This window comes from Amborella trichopoda, chromosome 5, assembly GCF_054954075.1.
Source record: "Amborella trichopoda isolate Santa Cruz 75 chromosome 5, AtrichopodaSantaCruz75HAP2 v2.0, whole genome shotgun sequence".
Classification (NCBI taxonomy): Eukaryota; Viridiplantae; Streptophyta; class Magnoliopsida; order Amborellales; family Amborellaceae; genus Amborella; species Amborella trichopoda.
In genome coordinates this window covers 38,033,168-38,055,934 of record NC_142340.1, presented here as the reverse complement: position 1 = coordinate 38,055,934, position 22,767 = coordinate 38,033,168, and the positions used below count along the sequence as shown (strand labels likewise).

At 37.2% G+C, this 22,767-nt stretch overlaps 1 protein-coding gene across 5 annotated transcripts in view; it reads right to left on the bottom strand.

Moving 5' to 3' along the window:
* The window catches only part of EMB3142 (nuclear pore complex protein (DUF3414)), a 76,477-nt gene that overhangs the window by 34,285 nt on the left and 19,425 nt on the right, over positions 1–22,767 (bottom strand). For 2 of the 5 annotated variants that reach the window (XM_088866535.1, XM_088866537.1), the window contains 16 exons: positions 19,108–19,224; positions 18,822–19,028; positions 18,564–18,665; positions 18,123–18,269; positions 16,509–16,639; positions 16,275–16,394; positions 15,217–15,346; positions 12,676–12,873; positions 12,428–12,546; positions 11,769–11,919; positions 11,551–11,663; positions 11,131–11,212; positions 10,968–11,054; positions 10,772–10,849; positions 10,337–10,540; positions 7,432–7,524 (listed from right to left, as the gene is read on the bottom strand). In XM_088866535.1, coding sequence (XP_088722661.1) covers positions 7,432–7,524; positions 10,337–10,540; positions 10,772–10,849; positions 10,968–11,054; positions 11,131–11,212; positions 11,551–11,663; positions 11,769–11,919; positions 12,428–12,546; positions 12,676–12,873; positions 15,217–15,346; positions 16,275–16,394; positions 16,509–16,639; positions 18,123–18,269; positions 18,564–18,665; positions 18,822–19,028; positions 19,108–19,224 — 2,079 coding nt within the window. The remainder of the gene's footprint in view (positions 1–7,431; positions 7,525–10,336; positions 10,541–10,771; positions 10,850–10,967; positions 11,055–11,130; positions 11,213–11,550; positions 11,664–11,768; positions 11,920–12,427; positions 12,547–12,675; positions 12,874–15,216; positions 15,347–16,274; positions 16,395–16,508; positions 16,640–18,122; positions 18,270–18,563; positions 18,666–18,821; positions 19,029–19,107; positions 19,225–22,767) is intronic. The other 3 variants (XM_088866538.1, XM_088866536.1, XM_088866539.1) reach the window with 3 other exon arrangements.

The following is a 22,767-nucleotide window of genomic DNA, read 5'->3' as shown; positions in this document are numbered from 1 at the left end:
ATACAAAATGGCCATACCATAAACCACTGTAAAAAGAGTCTTTCCAGTTGAACGATTTAGAGAATTATTATGCACAAAATTAGCTTGCGGTAGCACCATATACCTACACATTTACTTTTTCTCCAACCAAACTATTAGCATCTTGTCTGCACTTCTATTTATCACTTCAGTTTGGCATCTATCTATGGATGATAAGAACTATGGAAAACTTCACACCTAATTTCCCCCATAGTGCCCCCCAAAATGGCTACGAAACCGGGTATCAAGATCTGAAGTAATGCTCTTGGGGAACCCATGTAATAGTACTATCTCCTGAAAGAAGGAAAGAGCAAATATTGTTGTATCAATGGTCCTCCTACGCAGCATAAAGTTTGCCATCTTAGCCATCTTAGAAATGACCCACCACCACTACAATTGAATCATGATACTTTGTTCTTGGCAATCCCATGAAGAAATCCATGGATAAATTAACCCGCGGCCTTATTGAGATTGGCAATGGTGTTAATAGGATCGTGTTCCATGGAGAAATCCCTCCTCATAGGTGGGCAAAGATATCACTCTTCCACGAACGCACAAGTCTTCCTTGCCAAAATGGCTACCAAATCCTCCTCCACGGAGATCTAACATGAGATGCCTTTTAAAGAAGTATCAGGTAGACATAAACGTGCCTCATAAAATAAATATCAATTAGACAAAGTAAACTAGCAAGGAGAAGAATGATCACCTGAGTAGCACTTCAACGCTATAGGACTAGAATATGGATCCTCCAAATATGTTTCTCAAATAGCTTCAAGACTTATTACATTCATAGCCAAAGGTGTGCACAAGATATGATCATGAGCTCAGTGCATCAACCACTTGATTCTGGTGTCAAATGATGAATAGGAACTCATGCAGAAAAGCTCACTTCACATGCCGAGCACTAAGAGTATTCCAACTATTGATGTGCTTCAACACATCAAGGTCATTGTATAGGATACATTCTTGCTGCACTAGGTGATGTAATCAACGTCTTAGCGCTTAAATGACTGCATAGAACTCAACATCATATGTGGAATACTTTATTCAGACTTCATTGACTCTAAAGAAAGCAACAGGCCTCTTTTCTTGACCACGAACAACATCAAGCCCAGATGAGAAGCACCACATTCTACCTTGATTACCTTGTTGAGATCTAGCAATGCAAGCATTGGGGCATTCATCATATTCACTTTAATGGTGCCAAAGGCTTTCTTTGCAGCTAAGGTCCACTTGAAAACTTCGACGATTGGAGCGATGGTAGTATTGAAGTTTCTAATGAACTGTTTATAGAAACTAGCAAGTCCATGGAATCTGTCATCCTCGAATGCCGATACTGGAACCATCTATTCCACTATAGCACAACCATCTCAAGATCTACCATCACCCCACCTAACGAACACAACATCGCCTTAAAACACTTAAGCCATCAATCAAGAAGTTACACTTCTTAAGAATGATGTATAACCCCTTGGCCCTTAACATTGTAAGTATTTGGCACATCAGGTCAACATGGGCATCGGCATGTCCATTATAAACAAGTAAAACATATAGCTTGTCAATAAAAGGTCCTAGTACTTATGTCATCATAAGCATGAACTTGCTAGGTGCATTGGACAAGGCAAAAGGCATCACAACTACTCATACAGCCCACTCCCTGTCTTGAAAGAAGTCTTCCACTCATATCTTTGCGGATACAAATTTGATGGTAGCCACTTCTCAAAGTCAAATCTTCAAAAATACAGCAACTCCAACCAACGTGTCAAGCATATCATCCAACCATGAAATAGTGATTTGACTATGATAGTATTAATGGCCCTGCAATCTATACACATTCTCCATGATCCATCTTTCATGGGGGTAAGTAAAGTGCTGGAGGGAAAATTTATACTTAGTTTTATTTTCTATTCAATTTTAAAGAATGTATATTTTGTTTTTTTTTTTTTTTAGGATTTTAAGTTTCTTAGGAATTCTAGGATTTTTAGTCTTTTTATTTATTTCATGATTACTATTCACAAGTACATTAGTACTGTTCACAAGGACCGTTCACATGGGTAAAACTGTCATTAGAAATTTTAAGTTTAACTTAGGATATATAGGTCATTTTAATCATTATATGGACATGCAATGTCTTTGGATATTGAATTAAAATATATAAGAGGTGTGTGGAGCCTAAAGAGTGTTAATTCCACATGATTTTTAGAAATTGAAAAAGAGAACAGCTTAGACTTTTGGAACCCTGGCTTGGGATTAGGAGAAGAAACTCTAGGTTCCTTTGAATTATGCTTGTATTTAGCTTTGTTTCTTGCTGATTTTACGGCTCCCTCAAAGTCCTCTACATCAAATTGGTATCAGAGCCTGCAATCCACACTGAAAGAATTGTAGCAATGTACGACATCACTATAGCGTGCACAAAGTTATTGTAGCATCGATTTTGTTTGGTGCCTTAAATCAACAACAAAGAGGGGAAGTTACTTGGGAATTGGGGTTTGATGATTTTGGCCAAAGTTTTGCAAAAACAAGCTAGATCTTGCTGATTTCAATATTTTTTTGTTGATTAATTGCCTAGGGTTTGCGATTTCAACGAGCTCATGCTAGCAAAAAGGGGCCACAGAAGGGGGATTTTCGTAAATCCCCTCTTTGATCCCATAGATAACAGAAATGAGGAACTTGAAAGGCAAGCTCAACAGCAGGTGCAGCAGTTCGCGAGCCGGCTGATCTCAAGGACAAGACTTTTCACTTTTGTGCTCTACGAAGGGAGTCGAGTGCTGAGGATAGCGATAGAAGACCTAGATGTAGGGAACATCACTCAAGGGTTTTCTATCACTATCCTCAACACTCAACTCCCTACGCGGAGCACAAAAGTGAAAAGGTTTGTCCTCAAGATCTTCTTGGGCTGAAAGATCGCCACCTTGCCCATTATTGAGGCTCGCAAACTACAGCGCCAGCTGCTGAATTTGCCTTTCAAGTTCCACAATTCTGTCATCTATGAGATCACGAAGCGGGTCTACAAAAGCCCCCTTCTACGGCCCCTTCTCGCTGCCATGGGCTTGTTGAAATCATAAACCCTAGGGTTTTCGATTGGAAGGAAGAGATTATTGATTTTGACACAGATTGCATCGAAAATCAGCAAGTTATTGATTGGAATTCACCACCAATCTTCGATACATACTCAGATGTACAACATGATTTTTTAGGAGATCCGATCTGTGATAAGGATCCAGATGATAATGAAGAATTATGGAAGAAGGTGAAGAATATGGAGAGAAGTTAGTAGGAGGACTGATCAAAATCATGGCCTTTGAAGATTTCATTAATATCGAGGAGGTAATACATTCAAGAAATTCTAGGTTTTTCTTTTTTTTTTTTAAAGTGTTAACTTTAAGAAATTCTGGTTATTTGGAATCAAAGTAGTGCAATGGAAGCATGGTCAACTCAGAATCTACAAATTGTGGACTTGATTCCTCGATATACATATCAAGATCCGTTTCTCGAGGAATTATTTTTACCACAAATAATCTTTCAGCCAACAAAGAAGAAGGTTGAAGAAGGTGGTTTTGATGTTGAATTCATCTTAGTACACTTCAAAACTCGAGGATGAGTTTTCTCCAACCAGGGGATAATGATGGCGAGAAAAATTATACCTATTTTTATTTTCTACTCAATTTTATAGAATGTATATTTTGATTTTAGTTTTAGGATTTTTAGTTTTTTAAGAATTAGAGGGTTTTCATTATTTTTCATTTATTTCATGATTACCAGTCACAAGTACTATTCATGAGTACCGCTCACGGGTACAGTTCACAGGGGTAAAATTGTCATTACGAAATTTAAGTTTACATTAGGATATATAGATCATTTTATTATTGTATGGACATGTAATATCTTTGATTATTGAATTATAATATATATAAGGTGTGTGGGGCCTAGAGCCACTCAATTCCACATGATTTTTATAAATTCAAAAAGAGAAAAGCCTAGGCTTTTGGAATCCTAGCTTGGGGAATGGAGAAGAAACTCTAGGTTTCATTGAATTATGCTTGTGTTTAGTTTTGTTTTTTTTTTATTTACTGTTCCCTCAAATTTCCCTGCATCATAAAGCTAGCACAACACATGGAATCATGCTAACTCTTATGAGCCCCTTTGACAAAAACTCATCCACCTGGCTCTGAAGCTCATGCTCGTTAAGACTCATTTTATAAACCAGCAGATTAGGTAAGGTCAACCAAGAATGAGGTCCATGAAGTGTTGTATATTCCTCATAGGTGGCAAGCCCGCAGGTAACCCATCGGACAAAAGATCCCCAAAACTCCAATAGGAGTGGTCTAAGGGATTTGGGCACTAGAATAGGTTGTAGCAAGTCCTTTCTCACAATTACATAAATATGCCAAGTCTTCTCACTCTCCTTCATAAACTATCAGAGTAAGAGAAGATTCACACCCTCTGTTTTGAAAGACTTGGATGTAGTCTCCTCATGCAAGCGTAGTACAACTACCTAAAGACCATCCTTCTAAAAAGTACAGTGCACGCCATTATGAATGACTATGTGATCATACTGCTAAGGGTTCCCTAGGAGTATGTGGCAAGCATCCATTAGTGCAATATCACACCAAATCTCATCCATATAGAAAGTACCAATAGAAAATTTAATCAAAGTATTGGGAAGTAATAGGTATCTCAGCCCTAGGTATGAAGCGTGCAACCTCATAAGGATGTGGATGCTTTTACACCTTGGGATGCAACTTGTCTACCATTTCATGCAAGACCATATTCTTGAAACACCTATTGCCGATGATGATGTTGCCCAATTTGCCATTACACAAACACCAGGTGAAAAAAAATACTTCTCAGCCAACTCCCTAGTCGTGCACGTGGTAGTGGTAATGATAAAACACATCGAACCAGCAAGGTCTCACCTTGATCAGCCACCACTTCATCCAATTGATCATTAATTGCAGCTTCATCTTCAACCAAAGTAGCTGAGTGCTCTTCATTGTCCACTCGTGCTGCAATGCCACTAGAATGGCATGGCGCCGGGTTGCATTCAAGGGACACTCTGCTGCTTGGTGTCCCGCCTCATTACACCTGAACACATCAGACTAGCAGCCTCTTAGACTAAGGCTCAGGCTTGGATATTGGTAGTTGGACCATCATTCAAGGCAGAAATGCCACGGGTTGGATATGCAGGCCCTCCAGTTTGCGATGATCCCAATACAAGGGTGGGTCGACTTATGGTTATCCCCTTTCTCCATTGTCCTCCACCTCCAAGGCAGTTTGATACGTAGTCAACAACAACGGCGTATGCTGTAATGCAAGTCCATCGTTGGTAACACATTTGTGTGTAGCTCACAGAGTGAATTGCTCACACAAACTTCCCTTCATCTTAACCCATGATCTGATTTTATCTTTGCCTTTTCAAAGTCGTGCTTCTTGAACTTGATTCCATCATGCTAATGCGAGTCCCCTAGGTTTTGTACTTCTTTGAATTGGACAAGTGTCTCCGATCAAAGCACTTAAATATGCTCAACCAGTCCAAAAACTCTCGAGGGAAAGATTCCCACAAAACGGAGGGAAAACTTTCTCATCGTTGATATCTTCACGTACCACAACACCAATCACGTGATTACTCCCTATCTGTGCCTTACACCTATCATGTTGGCCTCGGGTGGCAGCTACCTGGCTCTCCAACAAATTCACACTCACATTGATATTTTCGCATATCAAGCACAATTTGGTGATTAGACATGTCATTGGCCCACTCAACTTATTAGCTTCAGACTCCAATTCGTGTCGATCTTCATCAAAACCCTCATGTTTGGATCTAATACCTCAGGACTCTTTCTTTGAGGCACGTTGTTGCTGATCTCGCCCCTTGTAGGTGTTGTGTAACCATCTCTGTCATGTTATGTTGTTGAATCGCTCATTCACCAGGTCCACCTTGGCATGCTAACAGCAACGACCTCCACAACCAGCCATCATAGTCTCTAAACCACTTTCAAGGCATTCTTTGATACCAAACTTATATGAAAGGAAGGTGAGAAACTAAATCCTCCTTTTTGATCCTTGAACAAGAAAAAAAGAAAAAAAAAAAAAATCAATAAGAAATAGGAGAAAAAGTATGTCTATAAATCAAGCCAAAAGGGATAAGAAGAATCTCTAGCTCACACCAAAGAAGCCTCCTCTTCATTCATACAAACATACTCATTAAAAAACCAAGGTCTTTGTAAGGGGGACATTCCATATTAATCCAAACTAAACAACCAAAAGTTAATTCCTTTTCTCTATAAAGCACATACCCCATTTCCTAGAAATTCTAGGTAATATTCCCCTTTCCCTCGTTCTTGAACTCCCTCTACAGAGAGGAGATTACCCACATACTCCTTCCTCTTAACCCAATACTTTAGGACTTCTCTTAAACCATAGTCGTTGGGATCTCCCAACATAGGCGGTGATCCCGCTCCAAATCTCGCTTCAATGCTTGGGGAAAGGGTTCTTCAAGGGATTTCGATCCCCACAATTAGGGATCCCAAAACCTTCTATAGCGGATCTTGATCCCAACCTTAAACACCACAATAACAACCAAACTGATGATATTCTTTATTTATAGCCAACTAGCAAAACAACTATACTTTTAATATAGTTGCACTATTTGCTAGCTATTAATAAAGAGAACCCTACTTCAAAGAGTATGTATAGTCTTAGACTATACATACTCTTTAATGTTGGGAGCAAGATCCCTATAAGGTTGGGATCAAGATCTCTAAAGGTCGGGATCAAGATCCCAAATGTCGGGTTCTCAATCCCTAGCATTTGGGGATCTAGATCCTTACATATCCATTGTACGGACGACACTCCCAACCATAGGGATCTTCTAGCATTTCATGGTCCCCTGCTACCAATCCCAAGTCCCAACAACTATGGTTTGAACTCTTGAATCATCTCCCAACTTAATAAAAACGCAACTAAGTAACTAACAAATGGTAGAAAGTCTCATACTAATCTTACCAAATATGAATTGACCACCCTAGCACATAACAATGAAAAACAAAGAAACGAATTTGGCCCCCATACTTTAAAAATCCCTAAATTAAGCAATAACAATAACTAAAAACTCATCCATATCCCCAAAATTATATAGACAAAAAAAAAAACAACTAAAACTTGAATTCAGCTTCTCTTGAACTCGATTTGCATCAGGCACCCACTATCCATTCCTCCAAGTGGATATGGAGATTGAGAAAAGCAAGGCATACTAGGAGATTAACCCAAGTACACTAATCTCCATTGTTTATCGTAGGGAATGGTCAATGCATGCCCCATTGAGGTACTAACCTACTAGATTATCGTATATATTTTCCCAGTGCACATGCACCAGACAAAACAAAGCATCATCAAAGAAAAGAAAATAGATACCTTCATATCACGACTCAATTTCGAAATAGACTGAGAAAATTGCAAAGCTGTGTCAGGAGACCTAAACTGGATGACATCAAGGATCTCCAACACCTAAAAAATAAGTAGAGCAAGTGAAAAAATTCATAAATAGTTGTGTAGTAAGCTTGCATTGTAGGATCATGATCAAAAGACCCTCAAAACAAAAGAATCTAAGCATATTTACAATGTAATTTACTGATATCATGAAATGGAGACTCTGATTCATAAAATAAAATATCAAGCATTTCATCAAGTGATATCTAGTTAATTATCTTATAAAGCTAAAAATCAAAACATTTCTTTAAAGCATTGCATATTCAAAGAGAATACGATAAATTATAGACATTGTAAACATATGTTAGGGTAAAAAGAGAAACATGGTCATATAAATGTGTCACAATATTTTGCTAATTTCAGATAATTGATTACAAAACTCTCTCCAATGAATATTCTAACTAGATGCACTGCAATCCAAGCTTAGAAGGTGCAGGGAATGATCTCAAGTATTGCTATGTAGAATTCAACCACTTCACAACAAAACATTCAAATAATCCCAAAATCAAAATTAAAAAGGTGAATCAAATTCATAATGACTACAACACATACATAACCAAAATTCGTCATCTAATTAAGCCAACATTCTCTAACGAATGATCACATCACTTCTTAACATACCCATTCTTAACAGAAAAGTATAACACATCCGTACGAACAACTAGTGGAGAGACAATTGAGTTTTCAGTGATAATAGGCCTACATGAGGGGTCCGCATTGAGCCTATACCTCTTTGTCTTAGTTATAGACGAGTTAACTAGGCACCTACAAGATGAGGTACCGTGGTTCATGCTGTTCGCAAATGACATAGTTTTGATCAATGAGACCCAAAACGATGTCAACACAAGTTAGAACTTTGGAGGGATGCTCTAGAATCTAAAGGTTTTAAAATTGGCCGGACTAAGACAGAATATATAGAATGCAAGTTTAGTAATAATGTGAGTAGAGACGAGGAAATACCAAAAAGAGCGCACTTTTGATATCTTGGGTCGATAATCCAAGACAATGGAGAGACTAGGGAAGATGTCGCACATAGAATTAAAGCTGGTCGCACATAGAATTAAAGCTGGTGGGCAAAGTGGAGATGTGCAACAGGAATTTTATGTGATCGCCTCATTACCAATGAAGCTGAAAGGGAAGTTCTATAGGGCAGCTGTGAGACCAGCTTCATTCTATGTGGCAGAATGTTGGGTGGTCAAAAAACAATACACTCATAGAATGAGAATAGCAGAGATGAGGATGTTGAGATGGATTAGTGGCAAGACAAAAAGGGATAGATTTCAAAATGAATACATTCGAGGTGTGGCACCAATAGGCGATAAGATGAGAGAGAGTAGACTTAGGTGGGCAGCCATGTATGGCACAGACCCAGTACAACACCTATTAGGAGGTACGAGTTAGTTCAAATGGAAAGCTAAAACAGGGCAAAAGGTAGACCCAAAAGGACATGGTTGAAAGTAGTGAGAAAAGATATGGAGACTTACGGCCTCACTGAAGGCAGGGCCCTTAATAGAGCAGAATGGCAGATCAAGACTCATGTAGTCGACCTCAATTAGTTAGAAAAAAGCTTTGATAATGATGACGATGATGATCTATTTGCATCTCCCAATGTAGGTGCCAATCCAGCTCTAGAATCTCGCTCATGCCTTTTGGGAAAGGGATCCTCAATTGATCTCGATTTTAAAATTTTGGGATATTGATCCCCCTTATTACGGATCTCGATCTCTACTATTTGGGATCCCGATCCCCACCTTAAGACCAAGATAATAATCAAAATGATGATTTTCAATATAGTTGGCAATCCAATTATACTTTAAATATAGTTGCATTGCTTGTCGGGTATGCAAAGAGACCCCTACTTTAAAAAGTACATATAATCCTAGTGTACACATATTATGTAAGTTAGAGCAAAAGCCTCAAAATGTTGGGATCAAGATCCTAAAAGCTCGGGATTGATCCGTAACATTTAGGGATCTTGATCCATAGCATATGCCTTGTACCGACAATGCTCCCAACCATAGGGTATTCTAGCCTTTTCACGATCGCCCCACTCCCAATTCCTATCCCACTTCTGATTTGATCTTGATCCCATCAACTATGGTACAACATTCCCATTCCTAACAATCTAGTCTATCAAGTAAAATACCCTGCAAAATACAAAATACAGAACAATCGAATAAAAGATAACCAAATTACCTTGAACATTTAATACCTTTAATACCAATAATATACAAGCAAGTTTCTGCCATCTAGATCAGACAAATTGAGTTAGGAGATGAGATCATAATACTCATAACTTTAAGAACATTTTGGAGAACCAATTACACAAGTTATTAAACACTTCTATCATTGTGGACAATTTCTTGGTCACTTGGGAAGCATTGCCAATCAGATCAAATAACCAGTACTATTACTCATACCAGCCCAATACGAATATCTATAGGCTATTTAGAAGCATCTTTTAGGCAATTGTTTCCACCTCATTTGGGTAAACAATAAAGTAGAAGTACCATTGCAAAATTCCTGCTTGACATAAGATATTGATCCAAAAAACTGAAACGCAGTATGATTCAATAAAAACAGGTATGCAATTTTCTTTGGTAATTAAAAACAGGTATACAATGATAAACAAAAAGTACAATGCATGAATTAAACAATTCGCTTACAGTGAAAGGCATCCAATTCTTACTAAAATCACCAACTAAGTATAATATGTAACTAAACATCTTAGGCATCCAGTTCTTACTAAAATCACCAACTAAGCATGGAATATGTAACTAAACATCTTAAGTATCAATTAATAACTCTTTTGTAAACCTAAAACTAATACCTTAGAATTAAAATTACTCGTCGAAACAACATTTTCTGTATGCCTTTGAGAAGTGATTGGTAGAAGTGAACCAACAGCATCAGAATCTCTTGTGTCCCTAATAAACAAATGATTAAGCAAGCTCAGGCATAATTCCCGATGTGTGGGTATGCTGTCATCACCCATATGCATTTCCAAGGCCAAAAGCTTTAAGAGCCAAGCCCTCTGAAATAAATAAACAAAAAAACACTCAGTTGACAAGGATAGCAAGTAAATGCAACCCACCAAACTCTTATAATTAAAAGATTACAGAATAAAGAAATAGAAAAATACACCGATTAGCAACAAGCAACACACAAACAAACTTCAGTGAGTGGGAAAATAAAGGTTTAGAACTAAGCAAAACACCACTGTGCATTTCCACCTATTTCAGAAGGACAAACACAACAAGGATACCTGTTGGAGATCACTAATTCGAAGTGCCTGATTAACATTCCTCTTTGGAAGTGGAGCAGCAGCAAGTGTACCCAAATACTGAATACATGAAGAGAAAAGACCTCATTAAAGGGTCCTAAAAAATTTCATGCACCATTCACATTATGTATCATACAAGATACACTAGTAACACTAGTAAGCTCCAGATAACAGCTACCTTCAAAAAGAATTGATACTTCTTGCCGCAGAGTAGATCCATTGTAGGTCGACCAGTTAATGGGTCCAAACATAACTCATAAAGGAGCTACAGAAAGCACAAGGGATAAATAGGTAAAGATCACAAACAATGTTCACATAAATAAGGAAAAAAATTTATAAACCTGAAAGCCAAATTCATGGAGTAAAGCATTAGCATCAGGTTTTTGAAGCCTCTCCAATATATCAAGAATCACCCTCAAGCAACTGCAGAAGATATGGGTAAAAATATTAATAATAAAGAAAAATAGCATAAGGAAAACATATAAAACCGAATGCAGTATGGCATATAGTACTCCAGAGCGGCGTCCACCAACCACTTACAATGATTGATGGCACAGATGAGCCACAACTAGGTTGTACCTTTGTGACTGTCCAACTCATTCCCCACAAAGATAAATCTTCATTGTAGATGCACTTATGAGTACAATACTCCAAAACTCTGTCTTTAGGTACTACTACACACCAAACTCACCGGGGTGTAGTATAATTTTCCTACATGCAATTTTTATGCAGTGACAAGACAAAATGTGTTACTGCCATACCTGTAATGATATTTGGGCTGTAAAACAGTCCGATCCACAGATGTATCAACATCATACTTCAGCAGCAAATGGGCCAGATTTGGAGCTGGTCGACTTATGTTATCGATAAGGAGCTACAATGAGCATGCAGCAAAAACATAAAGAGAATGATAATCTAGTGCAGCGCAAACATCTCTATCTAAATATTCAGCTAATGAACCAATGTAACATCCATTAACCTGCAAGATCATAACACCAATATCATCACTCAAGGTATCAGTAACCAGACACTCCTCAGCACGCATCTCCAAACATGCTGCATAATCCTCAATTAAATTGTTTGATGCATTTGATTCGAGGAGTAGGGGTACGAGCCCAGCCATACGAGAACTGTAGACAAATAATCAACAAAGTAGATCATTAAAAGCAGTAGACACCAAAAGATAGAAACAAAAAAGTATGATCATGTGAATAACAAAGAAAGTAGCATGCATATCCTTGTAATCATCCAAAACTGGACTATAGATGCAGGAATCAGACCTAGAAGAAACCATAATTGCAGAAACTAGCACTACAGAGGATGGCCATTCAGCAGAAACAAATAGATGCCTCTTATCAGAAGTAAACTCCGAGGCAATACCATATCAAAACTTAGAGAGAAGAAACTGACCAAGGAAAAAACATGGTCACAATATTTAGCTACAGTGGGATCACAACTAAGATTGAAATAAACATGTATAAAGCAAATGTAGCATGCAGAGCACACAACTATCAGACAGGGTATACAAGGTTTAGAATTCAAAGAAAATAACTAAACCAGAGTAAGAATGTGAAACAAAAGAAAAAAAGGCCAGATATTGCTGCATAAACCTTTTTATACATCAATGAGAAAGCATACCTTAGAATACCCATAATTTTGATGGACCATTTCTGAATTTCGGGACAAAAATCATATCGTACATACTCCAGCAACGCCACAATCTGATTACGGTCTTGAGATAATATAGCATCCAGTGGCTGCAAGACATGGCAGAGAATCATATAGGTTAAAAGGCCCCATAATTATCAAAACAAAAAGAAAAAGGCCGCCAAATTCAAAATGACTAGAACACAGCAAACATATCACAATGCATGAACAAACAATACCTGATAGAAAGGACGCCAATAATCAGCAAGGCGCAAATCCTTTGCAAAAACCAGAACAATTATTTCCAATGAAATACGAACAGCCTCTTCCAAAAAATGACCATATATCTGACCAGTCCGATCGGTGAGGAGACCATTAACCCCATGTGAAACAATGCTCATTATATTACGGAAGACCATTCTACCGCTCATAAAATCCTACATAAACCATTATTGAAATCAGTAACAAAGATCATCAAGTTCCAATTACCTAAGAAATTGAAATATGCATTAAATTTTGTAGAACAAAATACATAAGCTTCATAAAGTACTAGAAACACGTTACATTGAATAAGAATCAGAAGTTTGTATACTAGCATGCAATCCATATGAAATGGAAAATAATGGTACCGGTAGATATCAATCATTAATAAATGTGAAGCAAAGGTACAGCATAAACCAAAAGCGGACAAATGGGGATATAGCTTATATTTCAACAATACTAGGATGTAGCAAGGTCAACATAAAAACAAGAAGAAGAAGAAGAAGAAGAAGGGAGAAGGAGCCGAAGAAGAAGAAGATGAATACTAATGTGAACAATCAGCAGGTATTCAGTCACATACGTGGAAAAAGCCACCACAAATCAATAAGATGGCCACGTCATTCCATTTACATCAGATTTTTAAGGCAACCCAGAAAATAAAAGAGAAAGGATATGAACAACTCAAAAAGCTGGTAATCATGATTCGCCCTCTAGGGCCGGAAACTCACTCAATCCAACATGAACATTGGTTCAATGAAATAATTGGTCTCTGATCCTGTGGATTTCACTATTAAGGGAAAACACCACTCATGAAAGATATTCATAATTTTTTTTGGTGGGGGTGGTTGACATTAATAAACTAACAAAGGGGGAAGCTTAAGCAGCATCAATTATATTTTTTGATATTGGAACTCAGTCTCAGTTACTTGAAGCAAATCTTCAACTACCGAAAAGTACTGCTACATATGCGTGGTCGAAACAATCATACCCAAAGAAGCAACAAAAACAGATGAAACTAAGGACAAAACATGAATGTTTATGTATGCAGATATTTACATCTTATAGCACTTTCCCTATTGGCGGTGTCTATCTTGCAAATAAAAGTTTTTTTAGAAACTTCAAATCATTCTAGCGCAGCAAATGGCAACCTCGTTGTGCAGGAGAGGGGACGTCATACAGAGAAGACATAATATAAGAATCTGCATCCATCAGTTCCAGCCAGTGTGACCACAACACCTTGGGTGACCCTTGATGTTATGTACATTGATACCTAAGACATAGGTCGAAACTTCCTATTACAAGGGAGTTTGTTATAAAACAAAACAAGCCACACATACGGTTCGAATCTTCTTTCTTTTAAGCTGAAACCATGCACTTCTCCAGTAAGGCATGCGTCTCATTAGTAACTTAGATGTCAAAATATTATTATCAGAAACGAAACTGGCATTCTCTTGCTAAATCAAATAAATTGTGGAAATTGTCGAGTCATACCAAGAATTTGGGGCGAAGCATCTCAAACCTACAATGTCCATGTAGCACTCAATATTTAAGAAGGCGGCCCACCTCATTGCCTAGTCAGCACCTTGAGGCAAGTCAAAGCCCCATGCGCCTCACCTTGACCCAGGCGCCTAGGGCAGGGGGGCCCTTCAGGCACCTGACTCGGTGGACAAAACGGGCACTCAGCAACTAGGTCCAAGGCAGGCTAAGGCGCATCCAACCCAACCCCCCCCCCTTCAACATGTGCACACACATACACACACCTCAAAAGCATACGCCTAAACCCCAGAAACAATAAACCCCCTCATTTCCAGGGCACCTCAATCATGAGGTGCCTGCCCAGGCAGCACCTTCCTTCTTCTGGTAGCACCGGTTCTAGCATGAGAGGGACTGGTAGGAAGGACAAATTGAACTTGTCATAGCTGAGAAGCAGCATTGACTCCTAAAGTAGGAAAGCAAAGGGAAACCATGGATTGCAGAACAATAACACCTTACTGGCTAGAATTCCCAAAGTGGTTATTGTTTGGTTCGAGTATATGACCATTTTCATTGCATCTGTCAGGATCAGTCATGTGGACCTATCATGTTCCAGAGAAGGCAAGGTCTACAATGAGATGCACACGGAAAGACGCAAATCAAATCAGAAAATATTAGCCTAGTGGGTTATTTGGTTGAAAATTGGTAAGTAACTCTTGTGGTAGTATTTTACGCTTCCTCTACCTAAACTTGAGCAATGTTTCTTAAGCATTCCGATCATTGTATAGAGACATGAGATTCGTTTATGCCAGGCATTTAAAAAGAAATAAAGAAAGAAAAGAAGAAAAAATTAATATCAGCCCCAAAAGAGAAAGCAAATAAAGCACACTTGAAATAGCAGATTTTGGATCCCTTGAACTGAATTCCGTAGAAATATTTGCATTGTATAAAAAGATGTAAGTGGTAAAGTATGAAGAAGTATCCCTTTGAAATATACAATTCAGTCGTGCACAAAATACTAAAGAAATCAAAAGGGAAATACTTACTTTCATCAACTCTATCACAGGAATTTGCGTCTCAAGTGAGCTCAAGGGCTGCCCCACATTATGAAATTGAGAAGATTGTTCAACAACATTTTCAATATCCTCATCCACAATATCATATATATTCAGGATCCTGCATAATACGAATAGATAATTGAGCTAGTTGACTAAATTACTAACGTTCTAGTTCACACAGCATTCTCAGAAAGCCAAAGCAGAAAGAATTTGTTCAAAAAAGAAAAACTTAGAAAGGAGATAAAAAGAAATCCTCAGCATGAAATGGCTACTCATAAAAAATAGGAAGAAAAAAAGCTCCCCTATTGAATGGGAATTATAGAAACTAACTCGTATTAGTTCGGAATGACACTAATACTGCTCACTAAGGAACTCTTTGATTGCAAAATTTTGTCAACTATTGTTTTTTGTTCAATTTGTAATTAACCAAATGGAAAATTTGATCAATTGTCATTTGCTCTTTATGAGTGTTTGATTTTTACAACTGGATTATAAAATGCCATTATGTGGTATGAGGGTGGTGGTGGTTGGGGGGGGGTGGGCATGGTGGCGGCGGCGGTAGGCAGTGGAGTGGTGATGGCAGTGCAACAGTGGTGGTGGTGGCGGTACACTGATGGTGGTGGTGGAATTGGTGGTGGTGTAGGATAGGCGGTCGCGGCGGCAGTGGAACAGTGGTGGCTAGGCAGTAGTGGTGGAGTGGCAGTGAGAGCAATGGAGTTGCAGTGGCAATGTTAATGGTAGCTTGGGGGGAGGAGAGGGATTGAGAAAGAGCCACTTTGAAATTTTTGTATAACTTGGAGTTGTTTAGCAAAAAGTTCAATAAGAGCCCCAACTCAAAGCCAGAAATCAATTTCAGTTTGCTAATCAAATATCCCTTTGAGTAAAAATGCTGGTGAGAAATTTTCAAATAGGCCCAAATTGTAATTTCACTAGGATATCAAGCGGTGCCACAATATTGAGTGGAGAACAAGTTAATGGAATGGAACTTTAACAACCAACATATCATCCTCGCATAACTTTGAGTAACTGTCACAAACAGAACTCACATTTGAAAATGTCTAAGACAGGCAACAACTAACTGCCACTTCTCCATAGGATCTGCATATGCTTGCTGAGGAAAAGGACCAAACACATGGTCATAGACAAACCTAAAGATACCCACAAACCTGAAACAAAAGAGAGATGAGAAATACAAGAATACAACCTACATACAACAAAGGTGATTAAGTGGACATAAATGAACATTCCATCAAAGGACCAGAATATTTTGCCAGTCTTACCTTCTACCCCTGTCACTTACATCCCTTTCCTTTGCAATAAGAGCATTCAACAAATTAAGGAATGAAATAGTAGATGGGTATCGCTCGCTCCTAGCTTCCACTTCATTCAACTCATACCGCATATCGTACACCTGAGACACATACAACATAACTATCACACTATGGTTAAGAAAAATTAAGCCTGCTACAGGAGTAAGAATATCTGCATTTAAGTAGCATAACACTGATTGCTTATATTTAATAAGTGACATTTATGCAACATCAGCTTGCAGCAGTGTTTGAAAAATCCCCAATAAAAATCAGGAATTTGTAATCCGGATTGGATTCAATAGGAGAACAACCCAGTTCTTTTACAGAACTAGGAATTGGTCTAACTCGATGGGAATCACCTGGTTCTGTCAAAGACCTGGCGATTCCATCAGAGGAACTGACAGTTCGGGTCAGAGAATTGAACAATTCCCACACAATTTAATTTTTTCAATATTGCTTTCATTCCAGAATAGTTTATTGTTTTTTTGATCTTGAAGAATCTGCCAATCCAGGTAAAATCATTGATCCAGATTGGTACAGTGGAGGCCCAATCCAACATCTGATTTCAGGCTTTAAATCACTAAGTTGCAAAAAGTGCACACACACACATTAGCCCTTAAACGAGAACGCCAGCCTGGTGAGAAATTTATGAGGGAAGCAGTTATCCACTATGAAGCTCTGAAGGTATCAACCTCAAAAATGCAATTCATTTAATGTTGTGCAGGGTATAGCCACTTCCACAGAGGTCAAACCGACATAAGAATGTAAAATTTAGCATGGATGATCTGAGATCAAGACAAGCACAAACTATTAAATAACCATATGCAGTCAGCTAAGCAGGCGTCAAAGGTAGAACCAAGGATCAATTACAATGTAATATCCACGTTGAAAACATGATAAATGGATGTCCATAAAACAAAGATTATTAAGTAATTAAGCAAGTAAAACACTAAATTACCAATAAACTCATTAAGGTTGATAGCATCCAGAATAGAATCTCATTCTTTGATAAGGAAAAGCTATTAAATCTACAGTCTACCAAAACTATCATTGAGATCGAGTCTTTAAGTATCTCTTTCAGATAAAAAAATTGAGCCAGAACTTGAAGATGATTTCAGAAGTTACTCGGAGTTTACTCGAAACACGGGCACTACATACTTTGTTTTAGTGGGGAAAGGAAGTAATGCGAAGACATTTCCTTAAAATGATTGACTCTAGAAATATGTGAAACAAGAACAAAAGCTGTTTCAATAAAAACAAGGAAAGTTTTTTAGTTTTTTTCAAGTTATGGTACTTTGTTGGTTGAATTTTTCTTCGAAAAATGTTGCATAAATTTTGAACTGCATAATCCCACCATCTCTTAGAACTAATATTCGAAAATGTTTATTTGTTACACAAACAGAACGAATAAGTAATCAATGTCGTCAGAACCCACTCAATATCTATTTTGCATTACAATATATTGAACCACTTCTCTAGAATTTACACAGAACAAAGGCCACCAAAGAAAATCTTACAAGGCCAATTATACTTCCAGAATCAAACCAACATTTCAATTAATCCATAATTAACCAAAAATTCTACCTGTGTAGGCACCTGCTGAGAACTGTATCCTACAAGAGGGGGTCCAACAACAAGGGGCAAATCATATTGTTCAAGATAATTCCATATAGTGTCTTTTAGAACGGGAGAGACTTCAATGAAGGCAGAGATGGCGTTTCTCAAAGCACCCTGAAAATACAGACAATATATAAGCGATAACTTCATTAAACCAGATAACTTCATTAAATCAAAACAATAGTAACAACCCATCCACAATTACAATCAAAATTTTTGAAAGATGCTAGGAGATCCCTCCCCCCCTCTTTTCTTTCCATATGTACGAAGCTGTATGTGTGTGTCTCCGCACAGACAAGCATGTGCAAACGTACACACACACACACACATCCTGACCTGATTTTTAAATGCACATAAATATCTTCTAGATGAAAGAAGACAAGCACATATGATAATACAGTCTCTAACCTTCAAATAAGTAGGCACATTCTCGTAACCAAGTAACTTAAATAAGGGTTCAATATCCGGAAACCATTTTGTTCTTTCCACAGGATTTCCATTTTCAACAACCTGCAACAATTATTAATAAGCTCCACATTTATAATCATAATAATATCTAGAAATGAAAACCCAAAAGAAGCAGAAAGAACAATCAGATTTCAAAATGCTAATGATCCCAATACATCCATTGAACAGAGAAAATATTCTAAATCACAAAATTAGAACCTTTTGGAGGACCCCCAAGTATGCAACCAGTGCTTTTGCATCACCCTCTTGAAACTCGGGCAAAACTGTTCCGGTGCTCTGAAGGGACTGTTTGAATTTTTGTTCATAAACGGATAGACAGTCAAAAAGTGTATTCCATCCTATAGAATGGAGTGCTTTGCCCTGTAGTAACTGGAAAATCCGTATGGCACCTTCCTCATTTGATCCCTGAGATTATGTATTTCATCAACGAACAATTAAAAAAGAAGTCCACATCCATATAAAAAGTAAATCAGTTTGGGCATACCAAGGTACTGAGCATTCTCAGAAAAGCCACAAGTGTCTGAAAACTGGTATGGCCCTCTCCAGCAAAGTTTACAAAGGTCCATAGAACTTCATTGCCAACTATCAGGTCTGGTTCTTTCTGATGGAGTACCATACAAAAACGCAGATCAAAATCAAGAAGTGTATCACTGAATTTAAAAGGACATAGGGAAAAGCAAAGAAACATGATTAAATGGGAAATCCATTTCATGTAAGTAAATAAATGAGAAAAGTAAAACAAAGAACAAACCCATCTAGCAAAGTTGACAGGATAAATTATCCAAACTGACAAATCAACACATTGAAAAACATGTCACTGTGCGACATTTCAAAATATTAGTTTTTTTTTTATTTATATCTTTGTTAATATTATTCGAAGGCAGATAAGAAAGACAAAAGCAAAGGTGAACAAGAGAAACCAAGTTAGAACCATAATTAGCTACCCTCACTCATATGAAGGAAAAATCACCTCTGGAATACCCAACATTTATTATCTCCTCAAATATCATAGCTAGGCACAATGAACGAAAATTCGACCACCCAACTGCCTAGGCGGCATTTTTTGAAAACGCATAGTCGTGGACTAGGTGGCTTTAGTTAGGCTCCCACTTAGGCAGTGTAAAAGGAGGGCGCCTAGGCACCACCTTGAAAATATGATAACTAATTCGTAATAATTAATATATTAATTCGTAATTGTTAATACGTCATTATTAATTCGCAAATATTATTTTATTGGTAATTATTAATTATTAATTTATCTAAACTTCTTTTTGCATGTGATAATATTTATTAATTTATTGATAAACCAAAAAAATACTATTAATTCGTAATTATTAGTTTATCAAAAATGCTTTTTGCATGTAACAATAATTCTTAATTTATTAGTACACCAAAAAAGAGTACTAATTCGTAACTATTAGTTTATCGAAAATACTTTATGAATGTACCAATAATCATTAATTTATTGGTAAACCATAAAATAGTATTAATTCGTAATTATAAGTTCATTAAAAAAGCTGTTTGCATGTGATAGCAATTATTAATTTATTGGTAAACTCAAAAATAATATTAATTATAATTATTAGTTCATCGAAAATGTTTTTTGCATGTGACAATCATTATTAATTTATTGGTAAACCAAAAATTAGTAATAATTTACAATTATTAATTTATCAAAAATGTTTTTTGCATGTGATAGTAATTATCAATTTATTGGTAAACCAAAAAATAGTATTAATTCGTAATTATTAATTTATCAAAAATGTTTTTTGCATGCAAAAAATAATTATACATTTATTGGTAAACCTAAAAAATAGTATTAATTTATAATTACTAATTTATCGAAAATATTTTTTGCATGTAACAGTTCTTATGAATTTATTTGTAAATCAAAAATAATATTAATTCATTATTATTAATTTATCGAAAAAAATTTTGCATGAAACAGTAAGTATTAATTTATTGGTAAACCAACAGATAGTATTAATTCGTAATTATTAATTTATCGAAAATGCTTTTTACATGTAACAATAATTATTAACTTATTGGTAAACCAAAAGATAGTATTAATCGAAAATGCATTTTGCATACGATAGTAATATTTTTTTGGTTTATTGGCAAACCAAAAAAATAGTATTAATTTGTAATTATTAATTTATCAAAAATGCTCTTTGCATGTAACAGTAATTACTAATTTATTGGTAAACCAAAAGATAGTAGTATTCGTAATTATTAATTTATCGAAAATGCTTTTTGCATTTGATAGTAATTAATTTATTAGTAAACCCAAAAAAATAGTATTAATTTGCATTTATTATTTTATAATATATAGAATAAAATGGGCAAAGGTGTGGGGGATCAAACTTTCAAAAAAAAAAGAAAGATAACATAGGCCGTCTTTGGGTATGGGCAGACGCCTTAGCGCCTAGGCGGCCCAAAGCCCAAACCCCCTAGGCGACCGCCTACCCGATTTTTAACATTGGCTAGGCGCAAGGATGGAGAGGCACATCCCCACCTCATAACAATGAGCCCCTCACCCTCCACCACAACCAGGCCATCAAGGTTTCTAGGTACAATTTGAGACCCACCAGTCAGGCCTTCCTTTAGTTAGACCAAAGGAACGAAAAAGCTAAGGGCCCTAAGAAAGTCACACAACCCCTTGCCCCACCAGTCGTCATCCCCCCACCCCCACCACCCAAAGGCCCCACCATTAGTGCTCACTCAATAGCCTTTCAATTCTTCCTAGATCCATATTATGTCATTAAGTACCATCAAATTTCATTTTAAAAAAATTCCCACCAATGGCAGCAGCCACATAAGTCTCAGAAGGAATCACGCACATCAGTAAAAAAAGAAATTTTCCTCCTATTTCTTACAAAATCACAACTTGGAATCATGAAACTCTGCACTAACCCACGACCAGATAATAACATGGTACTAGATTTGGTTCAATAGGATCTCCCTCATTACTCTCTTCCCCCAGAATATCCAGCTACCATGCTCCCTCCATGCATCCACATAATGGCCGTAAGGCACAACCACCATAACAAAATGGGACCTCTTGGGAAGCATGAGCGACCCAACTAGTAAGTCAGCAAATCATGTTATGCAGACAGGTAGAAGCATGGGACCTGTGGGATTGGTGGTTGTACATGGGGGAAATCTTCTAGAACGGGTACAGGGTTTGATATCACGATTGAAACCCTAAGCCCATATAGAAATATACATATATCGATCCTATGTGGCATCATAAGATTGGGTGCACATGCACACCAAGTTGAAATGGAACTGGAGGAAATGTAAAATTACTCGAGGGGTAACTCTCTACCTATGCTTTTTCATTAAATTGAGTTAGCATGGACAATTATGGAAGCAAGATGAATTTTATGTGAATTTGATTTTGATATTAACCAAGGGAATTTGGAGTGATTTAGCTTTTTCATGGGAGGATATGGTGTTTACCAGTCATCAAGATGTCATGATGAGTGATGAATAACTAGGATAAGCCCTCTCTCATACCACAGATGATTGACTTTAATTACCAAGATTAATTCATGTAGAAGCATCTCTACACTTGCTCATAAGAGCCCCAATGATAGCTAAATTGAGATGATTTAATCTCCCCATAAGTGGCATGCCCTACTATTTACCTCTCTCTACACCATTTGAAAAACATTTAGAGAGAAACTCTCCCATTGAGTGGCACACCCTTCATCTCTATCCTTCACTTACATAGGATATCTTTCTTGAGTCTATCACTCTCTTCTTTGTAAGTATGATCTGTAAAGAATGAGACTTGAGAGACAAGTGAGATTCATGCTCCATTGAAGCTTCATCTCAAGCTTAGAGATGAAACCATAGCTCCATAATGACTTAATTTTGGAGAATTCATCATCAAATCATTATTCTATGGAGTTTTTGGTGGCTGCAAATCTCCATTTACAGCAAGGTATGTTTTTTGAGAAAGCATTTACAGCAAGGTATGTTAGCCCCTTACCTTCTTGTTTCATTAGAATTTGAGCTTAATTTGATCCTTGAGTATGAGTCTTCAATTCCTAGTTGATTGATCCAAATTTGGACAGATTTTGATTGAGAATTCTTGAGAGTTAATCATAGTTAGCGAGAACGGGAACGACAAGAGCTC